The sequence below is a fragment of the Clytia hemisphaerica genome, unplaced genomic scaffold, assembly GCF_902728285.1.
Source record: "Clytia hemisphaerica strain Z4C2 unplaced genomic scaffold, Clytia hemisphaerica genome assembly, whole genome shotgun sequence".
NCBI classification, from domain to species: domain Eukaryota; kingdom Metazoa; phylum Cnidaria; class Hydrozoa; order Leptothecata; family Clytiidae; genus Clytia; species Clytia hemisphaerica.
This window is the reverse complement of record NW_027103421.1, coordinates 1,446,271-1,473,949: the sequence shown is the minus strand read 5'-3', so window position 1 is coordinate 1,473,949 and position 27,679 is coordinate 1,446,271. Positions and strand designations below refer to the sequence as shown.

At 34.3% G+C, this 27,679-nt stretch overlaps 1 protein-coding gene across 1 annotated transcript; it reads right to left on the bottom strand.

Moving 5' to 3' along the window:
• LOC136797860 (myotubularin-like) lies at positions 1 to 23,189 on the bottom strand. Its single transcript, XM_067054440.1, has 26 exons — positions 23,146 to 23,189; positions 21,746 to 21,874; positions 21,144 to 21,317; positions 20,742 to 20,872; positions 20,138 to 20,295; positions 18,480 to 18,622; positions 17,813 to 17,887; positions 17,535 to 17,631; positions 16,974 to 17,024; positions 16,552 to 16,648; positions 14,841 to 15,023; positions 14,172 to 14,218; positions 13,717 to 13,819; positions 13,159 to 13,309; positions 12,203 to 12,262; positions 11,672 to 11,794; positions 10,806 to 10,856; positions 10,485 to 10,541; positions 9,382 to 9,497; positions 7,973 to 8,042; positions 6,994 to 7,059; positions 4,625 to 4,940; positions 3,710 to 3,808; positions 3,196 to 3,270; positions 2,315 to 2,394; positions 1 to 1,581 (listed from the first exon to the last, which is right to left on the bottom strand). The coding sequence occupies exons 2-26, from the start codon at positions 21,821 to 21,823 to the stop codon at positions 1,369 to 1,371; spliced, it is 2,814 nt and encodes a 937-aa protein (XP_066910541.1). The 5' UTR covers positions 21,824 to 21,874; positions 23,146 to 23,189; the 3' UTR covers positions 1 to 1,368.
• Between the last annotated feature and the right edge of the window lie 4,490 nt (positions 23,190 to 27,679).

Here is a 27,679-nt window from a genome sequence, read left to right as displayed (position 1 = left end):
ATATGTGTCTCCGATATATTTGTAATAAATTTACTAATTTTAAGTTTAATCCCTATAAGTTTGAATGATAATCAAACATGATGAAGAAGTTTACAAAAAAAATCCACAAAATTTTACATCAAAAGTATAACAATAACAGTTCATATTTACAATTTAATAAAATTACATTTTTAGAGCTATTTGTACCCTAGCTCCTAAGAAAGCAGTCCAAAACACCATTCATGTCATTCATTAATCCTCTCTCGCCTTCACATGTAGAGTGTCCGGTATCCGAAAAAGCGGGACAGATTTTATACGAAGAAAAACCCTCAAAACGCATTATTCTCGCTGGAGTTTAGAATTTTGTAGTAATAACGATAACGATGCAATTTCTTCGTCCAACAAAAGATATCCAATCCCTAAGGTAATGTTGCCACGGAAAGTCATGTGATATGCTTTTCAACCAATAAGATTAAAATATTGCGAGGGGAAAACAAATACTATGGTTTAACTCACTAAAAGATTTTGTTTAATGATCACACATAATTATCTTTAGTGAGTGTTCTGTTTTCCCCAATTTTGACGTCATGCCGTGGCAAAGAATAAATCTTATCTATCTTGAAAGGTATTATTTTTCATTATATCGTTTTCCCTCAAGAACAACGTTTAAAAAAGTACGGCTTGTCCAGTTTTTAGTGGGACCGTTCATAACCCTTTACAAATTTGCGAACCCTGTTAGCGTTTAATCTATTGAGAGATCTGTACTCGGAATGTTGTTGGCTATCTAACGAAACTTTCTTTCCCGTTAGAGCTTTGAATAACCGCGAGCCTACCATAGAACATGGGAGATCTAGACGCTCTTCGGAATGCAGAAACCAAATGTATACAAAAACCTTTGTACAAAAAATTATAATAAAAAATATGAAAAATCAGAAGATAAGCGTGTATAAAAATAGAATGAATGTGTATGAAAATAAATCTCTATCATATTACTATTACGGTCGAAAATCAAGTATTGATACATTGTAATTGAAATGAATATTTTCAGAGGAGCCTTAGATATCTCAAGGAAAATAATCATTCAAATCAAATTACCGTCGTTTTGTATAAGATTCCCATTTCCACACTAAGATTCTTGTTTTCACTTTTCCGGAATCTTTCCATTATTTTTTTCCGGGATAACCGGCATGAGATTGGAAATGGTTTGTTTCTAAAGGTACGGAAAATCTTGTGTTTACTCACGAAACTGCCTAACTTTCCGAAGCTTATTTTTCAACAACACGAAGTCCTGGTCTTTTTCCACTAGAAAAGTGGCAAAGGAATCTTAGTGCTGCAATGAGAATCTTAACAAAACGTCGGTACCAAACCAACATAGAAATTGCCAGCAAATCAAGTCGGTGCTAAACATGACACAGGAATTGAAAAACAAGTCATCCATAAGTTCATAGCTTTCTCACTCGGTGCCCGAATGTAATAAGTCCTATCGAACGTTCGTAAAATGAATGTATATTTGTCGTTTTTATTATTTGCATCATCCACGTATACGGATTGGATTCCCATATAACTGAAAGCTCCTTTCGGGTTTGTTGACTGTAAACAAGCCTAGAGACGAGAAATAAAAAGAAGAAGTGATAATTGGTAAAATTATGCATAGAGTTAGGCATTCCCTAATTTGATCTTTAAGGGACCAAGTATTCTTTTCGAATTATATAAAGGTTCAGACTAGGAGAGTTTATAAATAACTTTCAGGCTGAGGAAAGCATACAGTTTACAAATAGTTCTTTTATTCGAAATAAAATATTGGTCCCTTCAGCCGGAAAGTAATTAATTTAAACTACTCTGTAGTTATAATCTTTCTCTAATTCGAAGAAAATTTTTGATCCCGTGAAGATCGAATTAGAGAGAGAGTCAACTGTTTGCAACGAATTGCATAAAGATTCAAATAACAGAAGTTCAAATTAATAAGAGTTGACTTTATTCGTGATATAACTTCACGAAATTGGGTAGCTTTTCTAGTTGTTCAATAAACCAATTGTACTAACCCAATAACCAACCAATCAATACTCGATGCCGAGAGAATCATGCAAGATTGGAAAAGTACCTCACCCAAATGATAGTGAACCGTAAAAACACTTCAGGTCACGGCCACTCTTCCCAAAAGTTTACGAAGTACAAGAAAATAAACTGAACTTTTTTAAAGCTGATCAGTATTTCTTGAAATAAATAGATTCAATTAGCTTTGCTTAGTCTATGATTTGCGAAAAATAGTCTTTTAAGTATATTTGAGAAAATTCTGTCAAGTCTTCGGTAGTCAAAAAAATATTTTGTATAATACCGTTTCATCTTCGTAATAACCGACAAATTTTTTATTGAAATCGATTTGAAACCAACGGCGACGCCATGTCCTGTAATTGGCTAAAAGGTATATAAAATATATATGACGATAACAAAATCATTAACAAATACAAGATACAGCGTGTCCGAAAAAAGATCATCAAACCCTATTAACATAAATTAACCCACATCGAGAAGTGCTACCATTATGGTACAGCAAGTCACACTGACCTTTATATAACCCTGGACCAAGCAATATCTGCCATCTTTGATTGGAGTTTTTTTGGAATTGGTACCCGAGGAGAAGCCATTGCAATGTTAAAAATTAACGTCTAACGCCGCTACATCATCAAAAGAATTTGAGGAAAAGTAGACCTAGCGCTCTCGATGCATTTACACCGCTATCGAGTAGTGCCGCCATTAGGGTACCAATTTTCAAAAAACTCCGATCAAAGATTTTGCTTGGCTGGGATTGAGAAGCTTGGTCCAGGGTATATAAAGGTCAGTGGTCGGAAACTCTAAAACTTTTTGTCCAATACGTCAACGTAAGAAATACAAAAGGTGACGCATTTAGTGGGAGATTTCAGGGACTTTTCGGTGGTGAGTAGTCTTCAATACAAGACTTTGATGTTCACTTTTGCTGCGTTGGGATAATACTGGATGAAATAACAAAGTCTTTGGTGATGGTTATAGGATTCGGTTTCCTAGTAACAAATTATACTGTTTCAAAAGAGGTCCAACCATCTAAAAGATTGACCTGACTTACGCCCTTAGTATTACAGGTATTTTACAGGAGCATAACAGTTAGTTTCTGTCAAGCAATCCCTCTAGACTTTCAAAGAACTAGGAGTCCACGATTTTCAAACGTTTCACCGCCCTTACCGCCTTTCTTGGTTAGATAGCCGGAACACATCATTTTGGAAATTTCGACTTCTTTAACATCACTTGACTGGATACCTATTAAAGAGATAGTCAAGAGACAAAATCTAAAGTTTTCTTTATCAAGCCAAGACGCGAGTAGTAGCAAAACTTCTACCTTTTCTTCTTGAAACTGAAGAGTAACTCTCAGCACAATACCATTTGAGATTGTATATCTTTGGGAATATCAGTTTTACGCCGGCCCTTAGCAAACATCAGTTTCTTCTATGCTGTCTTTGAATTCGCCATTACCAAATTCAAAGCTTGAGCAAAGAAAGAATATCTAAACCAATATCTAAATGTCAGACTGCCGCATTGGTACAACGTCGAAACTTCCCTTAAAGACATCTCGCTAATTCGCGCAGGGTATTTAATTTATTCAAATAATATAAGTTAGAGTTAGAGTTAGCGAGGATTCCTGTAGTTCCTTTGTCAACACATGTTTCAAAAGGAAATTTTCGCGGAACAACAAAGGTACCTTCACTGATGAGATAATCGTCAAGCGAATGAAATCTTTCGGTAGATTTCCAATCTTGTGGCAGTTCTTCTTTCTTTAGTTCTTTTAATAAATCCATAGCTGAGGATGAAGAGGATAGATAAATATTGAATTAGAGTATTGATTGATAAAAACCACACCTACTCAACGGAGAAAATATTTGAAATAAGACTATCTAATAGACAAAATAGTTCATACAAAGGCTTAGAATCTTCACCGTTTTTGGTTTTCTATGGGCGACTTTTCCCCTAATATTGGTCTCTTTATTATGGTCAGGGTGCGGACATTCGATTCGCACAAAACCGATAGTCTCCCTCTTAAGGTTTATATTTAAATCTTAGAGCTTTGGATGACGCGTGTAATTCTCCTGTTATAGCTTTTCATAGATAGGTGAAACAAATATTGAATTAATGAAACGTATCCATGCCAATATCTATCACACACGATTAGGTTGCTAATTTAAATTCGGAATGTTCTGAATGAGTTATACAGTTTTATAAGAACGACAACATTTTTTAAGTCTTTGGGTATTCTTCACCTTCTTTAAGCCTAAAATTGTTCTTAATTTCAGCATTGTTTGATCATTTTAGCGTAATTTTCAAAGATATTGCATGTTCTAAAACCTGCGTGGCAAACAATGTTCTTAGAATGTACTCATATTTTTTTCCCGAACCTTATGTGCTTATAGTTTGAGCATATTTATAGATCCACTTTCTTGAACATGGTGTAGACGCTATGCCCTCAAAGGGGGGGGGGCAAATCAGCAAATTGGGGATTATATAAGAGCCACAATAATGCTTTGAATTAGAGGAAATAGAAATCTGCTTCTTATAGAAATTCCACTCTTTCCCCCGATATGATATCTTGTTAACAAAAAAAAACAAAATGAAAACTCACCACACATACTGTCTTCTTTCACTGCAGAATAAAAAGAACTTTGACCACATTTGGTGATCTCTGTTTTTGGTATGGGGTCAATAATATCAAACTCGTCACTGTGCAAACTCTCGCTGTCAACTGCAATAAGGTTTTCTATGGATTGTGCTTTGTTGCCAAGAGCTTCGTTGAATAGACCAAATTGTGGTGAATCTGGTGAATCTTTGGAGATGAGATCCGGTGAATGACAGAGTCGTGAGTTGAAAGATGAAACATTTGATGCAGCATCGATGTCGGAGAGTGAGGACAGAAGGCTTGTATGTTTCTCAAGTAATTCCTACAAAATTTGATACAAGGATTGCAACATTATACCACATCATACCATTATACCGATTACTTGAAAAAGTTCACGTGATATTATTTCCTTTTGGTTTAGCTACCAGACATAATGATTATATTTGGCTTGAAAATGCGCAACCTTGACAGATTACCATTTGCTGATAACAAACTGTGAAAAAAATCGAATTGTAAGGCAAGAATCATTGAGTAGAGATGAAACTATTGGATGGGGAATAAAGCTTCTTGATTCCCATCTGAAACGCGTCACTCACAAACACGCCGGATTTCCCAGTTATAAGGGTACACCTTTTCTTACCTGAGAAGGATTGCAGAATTTACTTTAATGCTAATAGGTACAGTGGACTTGTACTAATTCAAACTTCCATTATTCGAATCTTTCTTTAATTCGAACTTATTCTCAGACCCCGCAAAATGCTTTCTATAATGGGTTTTTCCAGAAAAAAACCGTGCACCCCCTGTTGAAGAGTCCATTTCCATTCCAAGGGGGTATGGTTTGAAATGCAGTGGAATTTCATAGCAGTAGACAAAAATCCGTCAAAAATAAGTGGATTTCCATGGGGGTAATGATTGAAAATCTGTAAAAATTCGGAATTCCAGAGGGGTATGATCCTAAAATTGCCTGGAATTCACAAAAGGTTGGAGCTCCTCAACAGGGGATGTACGGTTTTTTTCTGGAAAAGCCCAATTCAAATCTTTTTTCAATTCGAACAAATTAGACTTCCCGTTCGAATTCCAATTAACCCGATTAGTGATAACAGGGGTTGACAAAAGGGGAACTTCGTCAATCCCTAGTTAGAGCATTTTGTTAACCAACTATATGAATTAAAGACGACAACAAAAACAACATCTTACGTGACATTCATAAAGATAAGATCGATGACACTCTCGAGAAAATCAACACATTGAACCCAGAGTTTCTTAAATTCACCGTCGAACACGAATCTGACGATAAGATCGCGTTTCTTGACATGGAAATACACAGAACTGTTAACCGACTCCAGTCCACTTGATTTACCAAGTCGACCGATACGGGTTTGATGATGAACTATCTTGCCCTTGCCCCAATGAAATACAAGAGATCAGTTGTTTGTGGTATGATTCATCGAATTTTCAGAGCTTGCAGCAATTTAAAACTTTTCATGAAAGTATCGAAAAAGCAAAGGTGATTTTGGAGAGAATTCAGTACCCCAAAGAGTTCGTTGATAAAATTGTTGAGGAAACTTTAAATAAACTAGTTGGTAAACAGGAATCAGTTGAAAAAGAAACAACTGATGAGAATGATGAAACTGAAAAGCATTCGTTCAAAATTCAATATCGGGGAAAAATTTCTGATGAGTTCAAAAATTCTTTGGGAAAAATTAATGCTCCATGTCAAGTAGTTTTTAAAACTAAAAAATTAAAAACCGTTTTGCCAAGTTTAAAACCATCCGTCCCGACTTGGTTAAAAAGCTCTCTGGTTTATCAAATTAAATGTCCACTCTGCAGTGCGTGCTATGTCGGTTTCACACGCCGACATCTTATCAGCAGAGTAAAGGAACACGGAAAACCGAAAAAACCGGTGGCAAGACACATGGATGCTTGCAACCACACCCTAGATATGGTACGTCAGTATTTTAGCACGTAGCACTCGTACAAAAAACGTCGAGGCTCACTTATTGACTCTTGAGGCTCTTTTTATTGCACAATTAAAGCCTTCAATTAACACGAGAGACGAATACAAAAGCCATGAATTGGTCATAAAACTATTTTGATTTTTTTTTTTTTTTTTTTGTCACTTGAGAATTAGCTCTCATTTAATTAGGTTTTGTAGGTTTTTTTTCAATCGAATTTTTTCAATCAATTTTTTTTTTCTCTTTACAGTAGGTTATGTGTAGTTGTAGTGTGAGATGTATATGATGTTTTTACTCTAGAGTTTAATCTTGTTTTTATTCTAATTTTTAGCCTGATGATGATCTTAAAAATGATCGAAATATATTAAATAAAAATCAAAAGGATTGTTGGTTCCTCTTTATGAAACAAAAACAATGTACCTGATATTCTTTCTGTAATTTTTCCAACTCCATAGTTTCCAACATCGACGATACATAAAGTGTTTTCTACAAAACAAAGTAAAAGAAACTAAGAGTTAAGACACTTTGAAATTGAAATAAGTTAGAAGGGCGCAAAAAATGTTTACGTCATCAGCTGGCAATGCTTCCATCGTTAATGACAAACAATTAATGCATCCATAATTTAGTCATATTTTCCTTAAATATACTCTAATTAGGATTTATTTTTTAAAATACTTGCAAGCCTCGTTCGAAAGCAGAGAATTTCTTCAACAGCAATGATTTACCGTATTACTTCAGATAAACGCCCCCTTATTTTAAACGCCCCCTTATTTTAAACGCCCCCTAAAATAAACGCCCTTTTCTAATAAACGCCTCTCCTTTAAAAGGGCGCTTATTTGAAACAAGTAGCTGAAAGGAAGTATAATTAATAGGGGGCCAAGTCTCAGGTCCCGTGGCAGCTTTTATAGGAATAAACGAAACCTGTTCCATTTCAAAGTTTAGTATATAATTAGAATTTTTTTGAGACTTGGCCCCCTACTAAATATAAAAGAAAACTTAGATATACGATAATAATTGTGTTCTGATTTTGACCCGCTTCTACATCCCTAAATTGACGTATTTGATTAATGGAAAAGCATAATAAGGTTCCAATTCACACTATTTAAGTGACCTCGATTCTAAATCATTTAATAACCGCCCCTTCTTTAAAACGCCCCCTCAAATAAGCGCCTGTCCTAAAAATCAAAGAATTTAATTAACGCCTGGAGGATTTATTCGAAGTAAAACGATATGTGTTGTATTGTACGAATTTTATGCATTTAAAAATAGCGGTAATTCATGACAAAAATAAATTTTTAAAACAGTTATCAAAGGGATTGAAAACCCCTGGAAAAGCATAAAGGCACTTTGGTTTGCAAAGGAAATTTATAAAAATACAGACAAAAATAGAAGAACTTACATCTCTTCGATACCTGTTGAACCATGACCATATTTGGAGATGAGGTATACCAATTCTCGGCTGAAGAACACTATAAAAGAAATAAATATTGAAATTTCGGAGGAGAATTACCTCGTAAGAAAACGTGTCTCTTTCAATCTCTTTTTAAAGTAAATAAAATTAAGAGCTGAACATGTTGGGTCATAAATAATTACCTTGTCACATTAACATTTCTGACATTAAACTAAAAAGTATCTGGTGCTAAAGACTACCCCACTATAGGGACGAGCTCTCCTAGATTCGAACTCTTGTCAAAAAATCGTCCCGGTGATAAAAATACAGTTTGCTCTCACTGATGTGAATTGAATGGGAAATATAATTTATTCCAATTAAGGAGAGAATTATAGGAAGTTTATATTGATAAGAGTACGAATTAATGAGAGTCTACTGTATCGACTGACCTTTATATAACTCTGGACCAAGCAATATCTGCCATCTTTGATTGGAGTTTTTTTGGATTGGTACCCGAGGAGAAGCCATTGCAATGTTAAAAATTAACGTCTAACGTCGCTACATCATCAAAAGAATTTGAGGAAAAGTAGACCTAGCGCTCTCGATGCATTTACACCGCTATCGAGTAGTGCCGCCATTAGGGTACCAATTTTCGAAAAACTCCGATCAAAGATTTTGCTTGGCTGGGATTGAGAAGCTTCGTCCAGGGTATATAAAGGTCAGTGACTGTATGAGAAAATTTATTTTACCACTCATATGGTTATTAAATCATTCTCACCAGTTTACTTTGTCTACAGCTGATTTTAATAATACTTTTAAAATACAATTCATATCGCGAAGCAACCAAAGAACCAACTTGCCACTGGCCTTTATTATATACCCTAAGCCAAGCTATATCTGCTATCTTCCATCGGAGTTTTTTTAAGCGATACCCTCAAAGAAGCCATTGCAGTGTAAAATATTAACGTGCTATACCATCAAAAGTATTCAAAGAAAAGTAGATATAGCGCTCTCGATGCATTTACACCGCTATTGAGTAGTGCTACCAATGGGCTTTTCCAGAAATAGTTCGTGCCCCCCTGTTGAGGATATCGGATATCCAGGGGGTTAACGATTTTTGTTCAAAAGTGGATATCTAGGGGGTTAAATATCTACAAGGGAGCGGATAAAGTGTCTTTCAAGTAAAAAATACGATATCCAGGGGGTTGAGCATATTTTTAAGAGTGGATATCCAGGGGGTCTTTACTAATAAAGTAGAATATCCAGGGGGTTCGATAGTTCGAAAAATCAATATCCTCAACAGTTGGGGTAAAATTTTTTTCTGGAAAAGTCCACTTAGGGTACCACTTTCAAAAAACTCCGAATAAAGATTTTGCTTGGTCGGTATTGAGAAACTTGGTCCAGGCAATTATACATACCCTCGATTATGATGCTGATCGTAGTTATAATTCAACAAATGATCACTGACGGAGATTTTCAATTGAATGTATGACCAGATGGATAATGTGCTACCCGGCGTGTTTTCATCTGTTTCCTTAAAAGCAAAAAAAGAGCGAAAATGAAAATTCATTAAATGCACTTTAGGTCTGGTTGAAGTCATTTCATTTGTACACTTCATAGTTCGAGCGCTATGCTTATACTCATACATTCTTTTTTATAAGAAACAAGAAGCCCAGAGGGCATGAAGGCCCAGCGAATAAAAAAATGAACTGAACAAGACTTAAGTAACAGAGAGGATTTGAACCTAAAGTCGCTAGTACAAGCCAAAGGCGACTTAAACCAATCGCCTATCTCTTATTAGCAACAATGAGAAATAAATCAAAATATTTAATCTTATATACAGAAGTGTTTTGTTCCTAGCACGTGAACAACTGAACTGTTCACTGAACTGTTCACATGATAGAGAAATGTAAAAACAACTTTTTTAAAAGAACTAAATCACATTGTTTTTCTTAAAACGTACTACATCTGTTATATTCTTATAGTTTTAGTAGTTAATTGTATTTTCTCCTTTTATGTTTTAAACCAATAAAGACGATTGCAATTGTTTTTATTCTGCCAATCATGTTCTAAAGAGACATTGTTTCAGCCAATCAAATTTTTCACAATATGTACTAGCCTGTGCTTGAAATAAAACGCGTATCGCCTAGTAAATTGTTACACACTGACACCGGGCAGAATGCTAATGAAAAGCCCACTACGCTAAATCTAGCTGGGCCAAAAATATAAGAACAGAGGCTGAGAATTGGCCAAAACGTAACAACAGTTTAAGAACAGTCATGAGCCTCAGATTTCAGTAATTATTAAGAAAGTACTGATTTTAAACCCATTTAAAGGTTTTTAAAGTAAAAAAACAAAGCGTATTAAGAACATAGTAAGAACATTTAAGCATGAAAATTTCAAAAATTTCAGAACCTGTAAGAACCCTGCCCAACCTGTATGTAAAAAAAACAGCATCATAGACACAATTTTTAACGCAAGCCCCTTTTGCTAGATTAGCATCTATTTATTGAATTGTCACCTTTTCTTCATTTAGGAAGGTTCCAAATCGACCGGAATATGAATGTTCAGCCAGCATCTGAAATAAGAAAGTAAACATCAATAGAAGAAGAACTCTGAAACCGCTGAATTTTCCAAACTAATGACGAGCAAAGTTTTACCCAAGATGATGCACAGTGGGGTTCCCGGTCCCACCAAAAAAGAGGTCCCAGCACTATTACATCTACCTAAAATGTAAAAAATCTAAAGTCCCATCTATAGATTCGAAACCGAAATACAGGTTTATATATACTCCGAGCAAACATCTCAGTTTTGAGGTATGCTTATGAAATCAAAGTCTCACCTCCAAAAGTGATTCGCTGAACTCGAAAGATAGTGGGTATTGTTGTGTCAGCTGAAAAGAGAACATTAATAGGAAGTGGTACACAAAGGTGGGCATTATAGGAGCGATGGCACAGTGATCAAGGTACCACCGCTGAAAACAAGTGGTTCGCGGTTCGAATCCCCTCACATTCCAATGTTCCGTTTGGTTAATAGATAAGCGAGCCGGCTGGCCGTAGACCCCGTGAAAACATTCGAAAGACTGTCAAAGTCATTGCTTCCTAGTCCCTATAGCGTTCTATATTTTCGTTTCATAGAAGTAAAAATACAAGTTTTAGTAAATGTATCGCAAAAGGTTTCACATTTTCATATCTATTATATCCAATTAGAAAACTTAAAATGTAAAAGCAGCAAATTGGTAGAGCAGAACAATGAAGCGACTGCTTATGTAGAAACTTTTGTCCTCTTTACGTGAATTCATGAGCATATAGCTCAACAAAAAATCTTTTTGTTCCATTAGAATACTTTTATCGCCAATAAGAGTAATTCTAGACCAATTCATATGGATACACGAAACTACGAATAAAGCAATCTTTCCTGTTCAAATTCAACAAAAATTTAAAAGGAGCAAGTTTATGCTACGTTTCACTCCGAAACAAAATGGTCTACGCACTTGTACGCAGCAAAAAAGCTAATATGCAAGGAAAAAAAGCAGAAAGATCCCGGAAATACGCCAAGAGTATTTCCCCGGGAATGAGAAAGTTTAGCCATCCTACAGTAGTTACGGATGCCACTGAATAATCGAGAAAATACAATAATATTTTTTCGTTTATTACAGATAATAAAAAAGTTTCAAGCTTCTTAATAAAAAAGCTTCAAGCTTCTTACCTGCCAAACACAATCAAGAAATTGGAGAAACAAAGGAGATAGGTCTTCTTCACTGCTGAAGTCAACCAAGTTTCTTTTCTTGAAAGGAAAAGCTATCGAACACCACTCCTTTTGTAATAGAATCTGTAAACAAAAGAGGCAGAATTAAGCAAAATCACCGTCAAAACAGAAGCTGATAAAAGAGGCACAAAGATGATGGATATATAAGACTAGTGCGTGCATGTATGTGTATATCAAAATCAGCATTGATAAGAGTAGAATTCACGGAGAAAAATTCATAAGAATCAAGGTAAGCATCAAGAACAAAGTGGTTTACTCTTTGACTCGACTCCACTTAAATTTGTAAAGGTTTTGTTATCTACGCAAAAGCATTATTTTGAAGAAAACAAAATTTTATGCGTGAAACTTGTTCCAAAACAATAATCTGAAATTTCCCGAATGTTACTTCACGAGAATTTTTTTCCCTTGAACGTAACAAAAAGTTGATTCCCTTTAATCATTAAAAAAGACGTAGAAAACTGAAAGCCACACCTGGAAGCCATCCATAGTGCGGTAGAAAGGATCCATGATCAGTTGGACTAGACTGGAAAGCTGTAATAAAAAAGCTGGGATTAATGAACATTTTTACCATTAATTGGTATACTTTATCGGGGAAAAATGTCGGGGGAAAATGACGAAAACTTTGAGGGGGTGACGAAATTTTCCCTCGACGAACTATTTACCCGATATTACATCACCCGACCAAAACTTTTACCCGATTTATTTATCCCCGACCACAACTTTTACCTGATTTTTTCCCCTGCCCAAAACATTTACCCGGTTTTTTAAACCCCGACAAAGATTCTTTTACTTCAACAGAAAAAAGGAAATCCATCGTAGTTTTCTATTGTAAACGTTTCCAGGGACGTTTCTTAACATAATAAATAAAATGATTTTCTTTTAAAACGAGTGCTTTTGCCTAATAAACACAACAAACTAGTATAAAACTACAATGGTTTGATAAAAAATAACAATAGTAACACAATGTCGGTCGTCGGTCAAGTCTTTAAAAAAAATGTTTTTCCCCGATTTTGGTCGGGGAAAAGTGATGAATTTGAAAATTTTGGTCGGGGGAAAGCGACGAAAGTGCCTCTAGGTGACGAAATTTTTTACCGACGAAAAAAAACCCTGACTAAATAAAATTCCGACATTTTTTCCCCGATAAGGTATCTAACCAGTTAGAGAAGCGAACTTTTTCGCGCTGCGAGAATTGTCATAAAATGGGACAATCCATTAATCATTTTAAAGAGTCATTTTGTTCTAAGGTGACTTTGGGGAGGGGTGGTATGATGCTGGAAAGCTTTACTCTTGATGGAAAAGTTGCGAGTCGAGACAAGGGTTACAATGAATTCAGACCCTAAACTTAAATCGTTAAATTAAAACTTACATACATGTAATAGCCAAAGTGTTTAAAGTTAAGAGTTTAAGCCAATGGAATACTCCTATACCTGAGCTGCCCTTTCTACACCAGAGCCGATGGAGAGGAGAACGTGATTGAAATTCAGCGTGTTGACAACACACAATGCATAGTCCAACAAGAAATTCAGTTCTTGTAAATATCCTGTTTCTTCAACACATTTCATGTATTGCAAGTCGTCACTGGAAAATGGAAGAGTTTTATAGTCAGTATCAAGGTCACATATTCTAACATTTTCCCTTTCCTCTTAAACGTAGCCTGAAAAATTTCTTGAAGCTCTGTAGAAATTGACGTTTGCACGTTTGCAAGACCATGTAACTTTAGAATGTCATGATAGGAACCAATTTTACAAGAAATGAAACCTATGAATTTTTTACAAATGCCTGAAGAGTAAATTATATATTCAAATAAAAACAATTTACCCAAATGCGAGACATTACTTAGTGAGAAAAAAGGCATAGCATAAGTAAGCTCTTAATTAACAGAGAAGATTTGAGTGAGCTTACTAAAAATCTCAAAGATTTTTTTTTTTTTAACAAACATATCATAGTTCTTTAAACTCCTAACAAAATTATTTAGAAATTTATACCTTTTCTCGAGCACTTGATAAAGCCTTGTTGCAGATTGCTGAGTGGCAAGAATATCAGGTAGGTTATCCCAGATCTCCAATTCACAATTCGGATAAAATAAAGCTGAAACCAAAAATAATATATATTAGATAGGAGGAGGCTTCATCTCTCAATATAGAAATCTAGCTGAAAAGGGCAGGGAGCTACTTTTTCTTCTTGTATTTACCCTTGATCCGCCTTCAATTAATTCACCAACCATAAAGCTCCTCATAAGTACCATATATCAGATCTTCCGTATGACCCAGGCAGGAATTTAATAAACCGCCTTGAACATTGTAGCTAATTGTTCTACTTAAGGCCGCTAAATGTATAACTATCCTTGAGAGAAAATCGTTGTTAATGAAATCCTAGTCTAGAATTTGCACTTATTTTGGTGCAATACAGTACTAGAACGTAAGTTAACTTGGATTCATACGTTCTTTGACTTTGAAGAAACTTCCATTGATGCATAAAGCTGTTTTACTGAAAAATAAATGAAAATGATCAATATTAAAATATGGTATCCTATCGGAAGTTTGTCTTATGATTGCTTTCAGGATCTTGACCACTGACCTTTATATCCCTGGACCAAGTTACTCAATACCTGCCAAGCAAAATATTGTGATCGGAGTTTATTTGAAATTGGTACCTGCGGAGAGAGCGCTAGATCTAGTTTCGCTTGTACACTAATGATGTAGCGCCGTTTGTCGTTAGGCAAAGTTTCAAACACTACAATGGCTTCTGTGCGGGTACAAACTTTCAAAAACACTTCGATCAAAGATGACGGATATAGCTTGGTCCAGGGATATATAAAGGTCAGTGGTCTTTACAAACCAGTTCAATAAAACGTAAAGGGTGTGGGGATTCGGGTTAGGGACTCTTTGTTTCTGAAGAAGACGGATCGGCCATCGTTCAATACATTAGTAATTCTATTATAGAATAAGTTTTCAGGTTTTGCCACAGTCACGTAACTTAAGGAAAATCCTTCATTTTGGAAGCAAAACGTTTGAACTGGTAAAGGAGTAAGAAGTCAACCTCGAACATTCACTTCCATAATGACGAAAGTTACATAAATTAGTGAACTTGAAAAATCTTCATATCTCACCTATCCGTATAAATGATTAATTTTCTTAGGTTCGGACACTCGTTGGAGACGCTTTTAATGATGTCTTCATCAACAATACATCTATTGTCTTTGTTTCCACGTGACATTAAAGAAACTGAAGACCTCAAGAGAAGTGCTTTCGATTGCGCGTTCCTCCAGACGAGTAATGGGTAGCAGTTGTCTCTGTAGAAAACAGGAAGATGAAGCAGAAGAAGTCTACACGTTATTTTACGAGAAAAACTATATAAGAACATATAGCTTCGATGGCCAAAATATTAAGAACGAGTTAAGAACATTTTAAGGCTTCACGGACATCCAATTGGATATTACACAAAATATTCAAAAAATAGTAAAAATTTTTGAACAACATTTTTCGGCTTAACTTGAAAAGTAAGAACAACCGAAGGCTTGAAATATTTTGGATGTTTTCATAAAAAATGTGTATTGATCGAAAAAATGTGCATTTTTTTGCCGTACATGATTTTAAGTCAAGCCAACCAAGTTTCCGCGTATTATTGGCTTTATGCTGCATAGTGTGCACCCCCCCAGAATAGTGGGGGGGGGGGGGTTTGTTGATTTGGGTCGAAAATTTTCAGGTGGGATTTGGGGTTTTCCAGGTTTTAGGTGGGAGAAACAAGTTAAGGTGGGAGTTAATTTCTTTAGGTGGGACTTTGGGTGTTTTGGAAAAAGTTAAAGTAAAATTTCTTATTTTCAGATTTTATGATATATTTTTTTATATATATTTCATAAATAATTTTTTACCATGCTAAACTTTTCTTTTTATTATTACAGGTCATTTGATGTGTGAATGAATATCTTTAAGAATGATTTTTTTTTACTTTTGCTTACCTTATTACACTTATATAACTAGTCAAGTAAAAGTACGCGGTTAAAAATGAGTGCGAGAATTTACTAACGCGAAAGGCGGGGTTTTCGAAAATAACCACGGCTCGAATTTTGTTTAAACATTTGTAATTAACGCGAGGTAAGCAATTCGCATTAATAACATGAGTAGTTATATAAGTGTAATAAGGTATTTTAAGAAGCACCAAAATGTAAGAAATGGAACTATACATATACGAATAATTACCACAGTAAAATAATGATAAAAACTAGATTTACATAATGTGAACAATACGCAAGAAATATTTTTGCTCTTATTTTTAACAATCATAATCGTATATTGACGAACAATATATTGCATCTTCATATTACGGTAAAGAAATTTTGTTTTGTTCCTCGAATTAGAATATTTTTTTATTTTTAGCTGGGATCTGGGAGTCTGGGCTGAAGGTGGGAATTTTAGGATAAGGTGGGACCTGAATTTTCAGGTGGAACCCTTGCACACTATGTGCTGCTATTAGCACCAGATAATAACTCTGGCATCAAACAGTAACATAAAAAAAGCCTGGGGTACACAGGGAAGAGGTTCAAATTAAATTTGTTTTTTAATGTGTGATGTCCGGGACATACAACCAAGTCTTCTCCATGGATTTAATAATGAAGAACCTTAACTAACAATAGATCATTACGGCCATTCCAAAGGAAGGGGTACGTTACGTCAAGCTCATTTTTGACTGGACACCATTTGATAGCACCCATGGAGGCCGTTCAATCAGGCATAGAATGTCATTAATCGTAGTTGACAATTTCTTAATTTTGGCTAGTCTTAAATGTCCATAATACAAAAAAACACCATCAACAAACTTACTGATAATACTCGCTCCATTTACCCAAAGCATCTTCGTTATTCACAGCCATTTTCGGTAGAAACACCTGTTTAGGGTAGCTTGGACAAGTACATTGTTCTAAATATGAAAGATAATACAAATTCAAATCTTGTACCCGAGATGACGCTCTCCGATGCAGTTTTCAAAGAGAATTAGACTTTCATCGAATAAGGGAGAGTATCGAATCTAGTAGTGACGTTTATGAGAGTTTTGTGTGATTGGTGCTTTCAATCTTATCGAATAATGGAGCTTATTGAATAGTAGAACGTCGAATTAGAGAGCGTCAACTGCATTTGCGTTGTGCTTTTTAAAGGGTGCACACCACAAGAAGAATTTGTATCGAAAGAGATTTTCCTTTTAGATAGCGAAACTGCAGTTTTATTATCTACAACAATATTTTTACCTGATTTCTTCCAATCAGTTAACGTGTCCATACCAAGCCTTTCGCATTCCCCTGAATAATTCAATAAAGAAATACTATGCTAAAATCATTTTTTCAGTTTCTTTTGTATGCCAGATAACAAGGGTATGTATAGGACGGGGGTTCACAGTTAATAACGGAGAAAAAGCATATTCAGGTTAGATATAAAAATAGATACTCTCCATCAACATTCATTCATATACCGGGTGGTCCGAAAAAAGTTTCTATGAATTTCAAATTTTGACTTAGCCTCGCAACTTTACAAAGAATTAGTTTCTAATATTGAAATTGTGCCTTGAATTAAGTTAAAGTTAAGCCGTATGAAATTTGAAGTCGATAGCATAAATAGAGCACTCCACGTCAAGATTTTAGACTTATGGAAACTTTTTTTCGACCACCCGGTATAAAAAAATGCATTCTCTATCTCTATGTTAATTCATTACTAAAGACGCTCTTCTAGATGTGAATACAGGTTTCATGAAAACGAAATCATTTTAGGTTAAGTTTGTAGCAGTAATTGTTAGTTTGTAGGTTTCATCTTACTATCCAGTGTATAGACGTTAGAAGTATTGCGTTCTTCAACAGTTTTAAACGATGAAGGTATGTTTCCTTTGTGAACATATGCAAAAATATTGGAGCTCTGAAAACAGAAAGAATAAATGAAAATGAGCTAAAAGCTTAAAGTCACTGACATTTTAAAGAAGCAGAAGTGCTCACATAATTCAAGATACACAATTTCTGAAATTTAGGAATATTCACGAATCGATGTTTCAAAAGATTTCAAAGACATTCATTTCAAACTGTTTGTTTCTTCGACTTACCTTGACTTTGGTGTGTTTCAGTAATCGCAACAGTAGTTCATCAGCATCATAGGACTGCTCCTCGCCAAGACAAAGCTGAAATAAGGAAGAGAATATAAGGAATTCAGCAAAGAGTTTCTTAGTGATTATCAAATAAGATCAATATCAATCTTAAGCAAAAAATCATTACTGTGTTAAGAATCTATTAAGAATCTGTGAGGCTTTATAGTGTGAAAATAAAGGGATCAGAAAGACTATTCTAAGGGAGTAAAAAAATATAGTTATTTACAACAAGTTTTCCATCATTTTCAGATTATATGTATGCACATCTGTGTTCACGAGATTGGTGAAAAAGGAGTGGTGCATGATTTATAATGGAAGGGGTAGAGATCCTTTACACTATTTATACTCTTTGATGGAAAATACAGCCACTTATTTCAATTTAAAACGCGTGACTCGCGTGGTTTTCGCAAAAAAAACATTTAAAATTTAAAATCCATCGCCATATTTCCAAAAAAATATGCCACGTGAAAAGAAAGAAAGCCTTATATTCAATCCGTCAATCTAAAAACGGTGCAAATCTGAAAGTTTTACTACTTTTGCTTGAAAAAAGTCGAAGATTCCTCTCTGGCTCCTTCGGGGCTTTTTAAACTCGATGTTCTACATACTATGAATTAAAAAAACCCACCTTAACCGATAAGAAATTAGTTGTGATAATTTCAATGCCATCATTGAGCATCTGGAGTTTCTCTGTCCCTAAATGTTGTTTTGGAAACTTTCTGATGTCCAACAGGCTTAATATTGGTAATGTGATGATTACTTCGTTGTCACCTAGACATAAAAAAGTTTCACATTTTAAAGGGCCATTAAAGTAGTAAAATGTAAACATTGCGCGAACCACGTGCCTTTAAAGAGAACAATTAAAATCACGTATCCAAAACAAACTTGTAAAACAATTATAACAATCAAAATTAGCCACATTTGTTTTTATTTTTTATTTTGATATGTGATATTTGTTTTGATTTTGTATCCCACTGCATACGGTTTGTTTACAAATTTCGTCAGTACTTTTATGTCCCTTTAATGTTAGCGCTGAACCTGCTCTTGGCTTTATTCATTTGCCAATGATGACAAGAACTGTATTAGATTTGATCAGAAAGAGGTTACATATATTTCGAAAGGCTAGCAGAAAAGTTTAAGATTCATCAGCAGCTATGATGAAAGCGTAGCCTAAGCCCGGGGGGGGGCACTCATATGATCTGGCCTACGTCATGTGCCGCGCTTAAGGGTGGGGTTTTTCAGCATCCCAAAATGCAATGCAAGGGTGTGTTTCTGTGAGATTGCACTGCAAGGGTCGAATTTTAAAACAAATTCAAAATAATTGTTAACAAGCCACATGCTGAATGGACCTACCTAATGATGAAAGTTAGATAGCAAAAAAGAGAAAAATGAAAACAATCAGTCAGAAGATATAGTGTTTAGCGAAAATGCAAAACACATTAAATTCCATCATTTGATTGTTGACGGGGGAGAGAGAAGGCAGGGGAGCAGGGAAGTAGAAATGAAAGTTCCGGTTGCAAAAATCAGTTTTTTTGACAATTGAATCATGGGTTTGATGGAGGACATTGTTATCAATAATGTTTTTGTGTGAAAAAAACAAAGAAATGTAAGGAAAAGGTCCAATGAAAATCTGCAAAAACGGCGATTTTGGGCATATTTCCGGTATTTTCGGCCAAAATAAAAATTTTCTCAAAAAGCAGACTCGACCATGTTTTGGGCATTGCTAATACGCATCTTTGTGCAAAAAATCTGAAAAAACTAATGAGCCAATCTCGAGAAAAGCTGGTAACAGACGAATGGACGGACGGGTGGACGAACGAACGAACGGACAACAGTTGATTTATAGGACCTCCAGGTAGGTCCAAAAAGAAAGCTTTTTACTTCTCGTTTGTTTGAAAAAGTTTCTATTGTCTAATAATTACAGCCGACAAGAATAATTTTCTCAGTTTTTCTTTGGAACAGAAAATTTCCCAAACTTCTTCTTTCACGCAGATTTACAGCTGAGAAATATAGTGCACTATATAAGGGTTGGGTAAATCAAGAAAAAATGCACTGAAAGGGTACCTTTTCAGTCATATTGAACTGCACTGTAAGGGTACGATTTTGAAGAGCAGATTTTGCGCAGCACATACCGTCGTTTCGAAATCGAGCGGCCCCCCCTTGATACAAAGAGTTCTAGGAAGACTTGAATGAAAAAAGGTTGTATCGTGGAAAACTGAAGGACACATTTATACAGAGAAACGGACATTCATCATGTAACCACTTATGATAAAAAAGTTGCAGTACCGGTGAATTTATTTCTTGCATTTTTCCTGAAATTCTTTGGTGAAGACTCGTTGTTGATTACATGAATTGAGTCAGGTGTTAAAGAATGCCGTGGTAAAAGTTTATTGCTGGTCCATTTGACTTCGTCATTCTTTGATTTTCGTAACACTTTTAGTGACCTTTTTCAATGAATAAAGAAAGGAGAATATATATCGTAGTGTAAACATCTGATTATACGATAGTTTAAGAATCAATTATTTGTTTGTGTCCGTTTTGCGTGCACATAGAAAAAATATTGAAAGTAAACAAACATTTTTATTAGATGATAGATGAATAGATTCAATATTTTACGAGGATAGCCGAGTTATTTAGGAATTTTAGAAAGTCTTTTCATTGTTTTCACGGAGTCCACGTCCAGCCGACTTGGTTATTCATAAACCATGTACTGAACAGAACATTGGGACCAGGGATTTGAACCGTGAACCATTGATTTGTCACGCTGACGCCTTTGACTACTTGGTCATCGCTACTTATATGTTAAAATGGTCTAAAGTTTTCAACCAAACGCTGTATGTGGGGTCTTAGTAAAATTAACAAGATGATGAATAAATAAAAGAAAAATTACTTAGATTTTCCAGGCAATCGCTCTCTAATGCTATTGGAAACATGTTGTAGCATTGTCTTCTTTTCTTGATATCGATAACCAAGTTTTGATAGGCGATTGTCATCCATAACCAGTATACTGGAATTGAACTTCTAGAATTTCAAAGAAAATATATCAGGTAGCTTACAGGAATGACACTTCAAACTTGAATAACCAATACCTATTGTTTGGATGAGTGTTAAACGACTTATTGAGTGTGGTGATTAGCTAAAGTAAAATAACCATAAAAAGACCAAATAAAACATTAGAGCATCGTTGTATGAGCTTCTGTATCCAAGCAAAAGTTAATGCGTTTTTTTCGTTGAACAACCAGATCCGATCGTCACATTCGCTTCATCCCTAAAATTTTCATATTTTTCTTACTTGCATGAATTCACCAGTGAAAATGATGCGGTAGTTAGTCAAATGTAGTGCCCCAGTGGCTGCTCTCCAAAGTGTATTGACACAAGTGACTTTGTCCTGTTGCAATATCAATGTCTCTCCTGGCAACAGGACTGGTGGTGTTATTATAACATTGTGGTTTTTTGTTAATAGAGGCTGAAATAAATAAATTACACTTTAATAGAAAGCTACAAAACAACATGCGATTTTATAAAGTGAATATAATTCTAAAAATTTTGCGACTTGTGTTTCACTTGTATCTAATTTTTCTAGATTCCTTTGAAGTAAGCTTTTTTAATTAAATCATTATAAATTTCGTAAAATTTCACAAAATTTAACCCTGAAGAAGTCACAAAATCAAGTAATAAATGCAAAGATATCTAAGGTCACTGTAACTTTATCAAACACAGCTATATTCTTCATAGTAAACTGATTAATTTCCATGAAATCAAAATACCGAGTGTCCCAAAAAACTTTTCATGTCTTCAAATGCTAATATTATGACGTATTTTTGTTAAAACACTTCGAAATTTTAAGGGTTTCTCAAGAATTCATATTTATATCTTTATATAAATGTCAAATACCTGAGAATATTTCCCTTGTCTCTCTTCAACGAGTGATAAGAGCTTGCTTGGCTTTCGATTTCTTTCCTCTTCATCCATTTATTTTGCAATCTATGGACATCTCTTCATCTATTCCAAATTATAGCATCTCTAGAAAGACAAACTATTTTTAAAATAGTAATCAAACAAATGAGTCAGATATTCCAATATCCTTCATTACCTCACTGAAAGAATTTTGACTAAATATTCGACACTAATTTAGCTGAATCCCCTAAATACTTTTTTTCAAGGATTTAAAAAAAATTCCCAAGTTCAATTATTTTTACATTCAGTCAAATGTCTTCAAAGTATTAAATCAATGAAACAGCATTGTTTAAAAGTATCAATTTTTGCAAAAAATGAATATTATGTTGCAAAATCAGCACTTTTGAAAAGTCCCGTTTAGCTGAATCCCCTAAATACTTTTTTTCAAGGATTTAAAAAAAATTCCCAAGTTCAATTATTTTTACATTCATTCAAATGTCTTCAAAGTTTTAAAACAATGAAACAGCATTGTTTAAAAGTATCAATTTTTGCAAAAAATGAATATTATGTTGCAAAATCAGCACTTTTGAAAAGTCCCGTTTAGCTGAATCCCCTAAATACTTTTTTTCAAGGATTTTAAAAAAAATTCCCAAGTTCAATTATTTTTACATTCATTCAAATGTCTTCAAAGTTTTAAAACAATGAAACAGCATTGTTTAAAAGTATCAATTTTTGCAAAAAATGAATATTATGTTGCAAAATCAGCACTTTTGGAAAGTCCCGTTTAGCTGAATCCCCTAAATATTTTTTCAAGGATTTTAAAAAAAATTCCCAAGTTCAATTATTTTTACATTCAGTCAAATGTCTTCAAAGTATTAAATCAATGAAACAGCATTGTTTAAAAGTATCAATTTTTGCAAAAAATGAATCATATGTTGCAAAATCAGCACTTTTGGAAAGTCCCGAGAAGACAAAGTTTGTCCTGAAAAGACCAAAATTGGGTGTATTTTGAGTCTAAATGTCCCTGAAAATTTTAGTACATTGGTAAAAAAATACCATTTAAAATACCTGGGATGGGATGGTGGTATGCAAAAAATTATCAAAAAACCTTTTAGTACTCATATATGTCTGAAATTTTAGACCTGCCCCCCCCCTGTTCAAGCAATTAAAAGAACCTGATCTCAACCAGACTTGACCCGTTGCAGATGGTCCAGAATGTTTTATTTGTCCCAGCCACCAATTTTACTGACCAATGTGTTTTCTAGTGACTGGTTCTTTTTTTAAGCTGACCAGTCAAACAGACCGGTCTGAATATGTCCAAGAAGATGCTACAAAATGACTGTTCAAGTAAATCAGACCCTTAGTGGTATATTGGTAAATTATTACCCATCATTTACCTGCTATTAGCCCTCCAACTCATCTATTCTTTGGAGCAGAAACATCTACCCCTAAAAAAAGGGAACCAATAATTTCTAATTATGTGTAAATGGAAATTTTGACTCCTGAGGCTGAGGGAAAGCTGTTATGTTTAGATTTGGATGGATTTTTAAATCAACAAATTTTTTAGTGGATGTGATATCATGTAGCATCTTAATTTTTTATTTGTATCTCCTACACTCAAGGGTTTCCAGGTCCAATAGGCAATTTTGCCAAAACCTAGGAACAAATTATTTACAATCTGAGCCTCAGATTTCAAGAATTACTTATTATAAGCATATTCAGGCTCAATTCTTGCAAAAACTAAGGCTTTGCCTAAGCATATGCTTGGCCTCAATTTAAACAAATTTCAAAGCTATATATCCCACAAATTACAAAAAAACACCCATATGTTCAAAAATTGAACTATCAAATAAGTATAGCAATGCATATTCAACCAAGACTCAAAAAATTAATTTTGCTAACATTAGTAAATGAGGCTCGCACAAAAGTTTACCACCATGCTTATAAAAACCATGTATGATTTAAAACCGGTTAAAGTTCCTTTTATTGATGTACAATAAAAGTTTGAAAAATAAATACTCACTTTCATATGCAAATTCTCTGCTCCAATTTTCAAGTGTTCAAATTCATTTGTCAATTTCTTTCGACTTTTTGGTGGTTGTATGGTTCCTTTTGACAGCCTTTTTAACTTTGTCCTCACATATTTCTGCTCGGCTACTTGCCTACCTCTCTGGAATTTTACCTCTCTTTACCCCTCGTTTTTTAATGTCAGTATCGATAGATCTATTACAATTTTCACAAATAATTCGAAGTCTGTTGTTTGTTTGATTGTGATACTTAAACACTGTTCAAGATCTTTACATGGTTAGTCTTTCGATCATTCTCGAACAAGCAATGACGACGTTTTGAAACTATATCTTTTTGACATAGAATACATATGCTATGAGCACTCGGAGATAACGATCTGATATATTTCTTTGGAGTTTCGACTGCTTCTTCAACTTCCATAATCACAATCTCAACATCTCTCACTCCAAGCACTTCAACATTTTACTTTTGCTCTTTTTCAAGTCTTTCCAAAGTTAGAAAAAAATTTTATTTGATAGCAAATTCTCTGAAAAACTACATAGTTTATCACCTTTCTTTTGTCTTAATTTTTTCAAATAATTGTTATCACTATTAGCAACAAACAGATTTCTCCTTTTAATATGTTAAGCCAATGAAAACGCAAAATTGATTTTCTCTCAGCCAATAAAAACGCGAGACATTGTCTCTCTTCGCCAATCATATACAACAAAATATATAAACAAATAAAAATTTCAGCCAATGAGAATTTCTAAGTGAAAGAAAAAAAAAAAAAACCAAAACAAACCAACAAGACCCCCTGAAAATGTTATCCAAAAACATGAAAAAAGAGAATGTTTATGAAAAGTTTGTTGTGCACAAAATATTCTAGACGACTATATTGATGCTCCTGTCAAGTTTTCTACTTCCTATTTTTTACTGAGTTAAGTCGTCTAGCATGCTAGACTATGTGATAACTAATTTATTGTCGACTCAAAAAAATTGTCCTGAGATAAATTTCTTTTTGTTTTTGTTTTAAAACTTACTTCCGCCTTGCTTCTTTCTTTCTGTGTAGTTTCGAATGTTTTTATTCGAAAATCTAATTCGAACGTTAGATATGAACATTCGATATGTTCCCGCCGAAAATATTCACAAGAAAACAAAACAGAGAAGCATTTTCGATCATTTTCGATCCAGAAGTTTTGTTTTGAAGAGTTGTAGATTTTTCAGAGATGTATTTAATTCAAAATGCAGATGGTGTACTTTCGATAAAGAAGAAACCCTTCACCATTGGATTAATCAGATTGATAACATTCAGTCTTTTTCTATGTTTTTGTTTCGATGCATGGAAAAGTATAGCAGAGGAAAGGAGTTCCATGATGGAAATGTATGCTTGTAATAATGGTTAAAGAACAACATTTTTTCAAGAGCAAAACAATTTGGATACTTTCTTGATTATCGTCAAGCTTTAAATGTTTCGAATTTTAGAAGGAACATGTAATGATTGTTGTGTTGAGTTGAAAATTCAAGGACGTACCTCGTTGAGAACGAGAATTAGGAGAGAACTTTTATAAAAATCACTCGTCATTTGGTTTAATACAAGACATTTCACTTCCCTTGGTATGTTATGAGAAATCTTATTGGCAAACATTCAAGAATCTCAAGTTCATTCAAATCTTTGCGTTTTTCCCCTTGACTTCCAAGTTAATTTCTCTTAAAGTCAGTTCTTTTCGGCTGTTTTGTTTTGGTTTTTCTCCCGCCGCTTACCCAGTCCCCCAAAAGTCAACGCGGTCATATTTCCATACTAGAGAAATATGAAATATCAAAACGCTGATATTCTTTTGGGTCGGCGATAATAAATAAAATAAAGATGAAACATGAAAAGGGACTAATATTTTTATAAATTTTTTCCACGTTTTTTTCCATTTTTTTGAATTTTTCTAAATATATAAATCAAACCAATCAAACATTCTGTCAACCAGTCAAGAAATGAGAATTTTATGCGAAAAAGAACCAACAAACCGATAGACATAAAGTTTAAAAACCCAAGCAGAAAAACAAAACAGCAATCACATAAACACAAACACCAAAAACCACTCAAAAACCCAACCAATGCAATCTGGAGTCCCCGACTTGCGACAGGTGCAGCGGCTTTAAACATGTTTTAAGGACGTCCAACACTCAGCCTCCCCTAGATTTCATAATCCTGAACCAACCCGCAGTCCAGCCAAACTAACAAACATAGAAAAATAAAAAAAAACTCGCACACAAATACAAAGAAACAAAAAAGGGTTAAACAACAAAATACAAGTATCAAAAAAGAATAATTTTCAAAAAGTAGGCCCAGAACCCGGTTCGACACCTAAAGTCCGTTCAGCCTTCTGCACGGGAAAGAACGAAAAAGAAAATGACTCTAAACTAACATACAACATTTATATATATAGTGAAGATATGTAATATCTGTCATTTTAAAAAAAGAAAAGTATTGATATATAAATAACTCAAACTGATAAAAACGAAAAAAGTTAAGAATATTTTTGTTAATTCTGTGTATTTACGATTTTTTTGGTATTTTTTATTTTTTAATCATTCCGAAACAGAGGGTAATTTAGCAAAAAGTTAAAGGGAATTTAAATAGTGGTATATTTATATATATCTTCCAGAAACACAAAGACTATCAAAAAATGTTTCCTACTTCTGGTCAACCAGCTCGTTTGTATGGAACAGCGAAAACCCATAAATTTGAATCAATCGAAGATATTGACATGGAAAACTTAAAGGGATAATCAGATGGTTTGAGATATTTTGCCTATAGATAGCTTCTAGGATTTTAGGAAAAATTTCAAAATCTTTCGGTGTACTTATTTTCCTAACTCAAGTTATACCACTTTGAAATTTTGAACCTTTGCTTGAAAACAATAGAAAAAAGTGTGAAAAGTCACTGAAAAGTCCCATTTTTCGAGATTTCAAATTGGCATAACTTGAGTTAAGAAAATAAATACATCGAAAAATTTAGAGGTTTTTCCTAAAATCCTAGAAGCTATCTGCAGGCAAAATATCTCAGACCATCTGATTATCCCTTTAAAGTTCAGACCAATCATTGCCCAAACTGGCACATATACGTATGGTGCAGCCCAAGTGATTGCAGAATATCTCAAACCACTTTGCAGTGAAAATTCGTATATTATCAGAAATACTCAAGATTTTCCATCTATCCTTAAAGAACAAGAAACCCTTTCACCTAACGAAGAATACGTATCGTATGACGTTGAATCGCTATTCACGAACATTCCAGTTAAAGATACCATTACATACATCCTTGACGAAATTTACCTACGAGATAAATTACCACAGATAGGAAAGAGATTCATCGTCGAACGACTCTTACTTAAACTGACAACAGAAAATACCTTTATTTTTAACTCTAAATTTTACAAACAAATTGTACCATGGGAGGTCCGTTATCCGTAATCCTGGCAGATATATACATGACCAAGATAGAAAACGAAATTGTCCGACCCCTCAACCCATCTTTCTACTACCGTTATGTCGATGATATAATAACCAAACGAAAGAAAAATCGTCGTGACAATCTCTAAAAAAACTAAATTCTAAGAAATCAAAACTGAAATTTACTTGTGAGATTGACCCCACTAAATTTCTCGATACCACAATAATCAAACAAGACGACAATAGTTATGAGACATCTGTTCACCGTAAAGAAACCAAAGTTCCTACACATTGGTCTTCTAAAGTACCTAAAAAGTATAAACGGAATGCCATTCGTAGTGATCTAAGTCATGCTTACCGAATCTCTTCCAATTTCCATAGAGAGAAAGAAATTATTCATGAGAAGTTCAAGAAAGTCGACTTTCCTGTACCGTTTATCAACAGTGTCTTCAAACAATTTTCTGACAAGAAAAACAA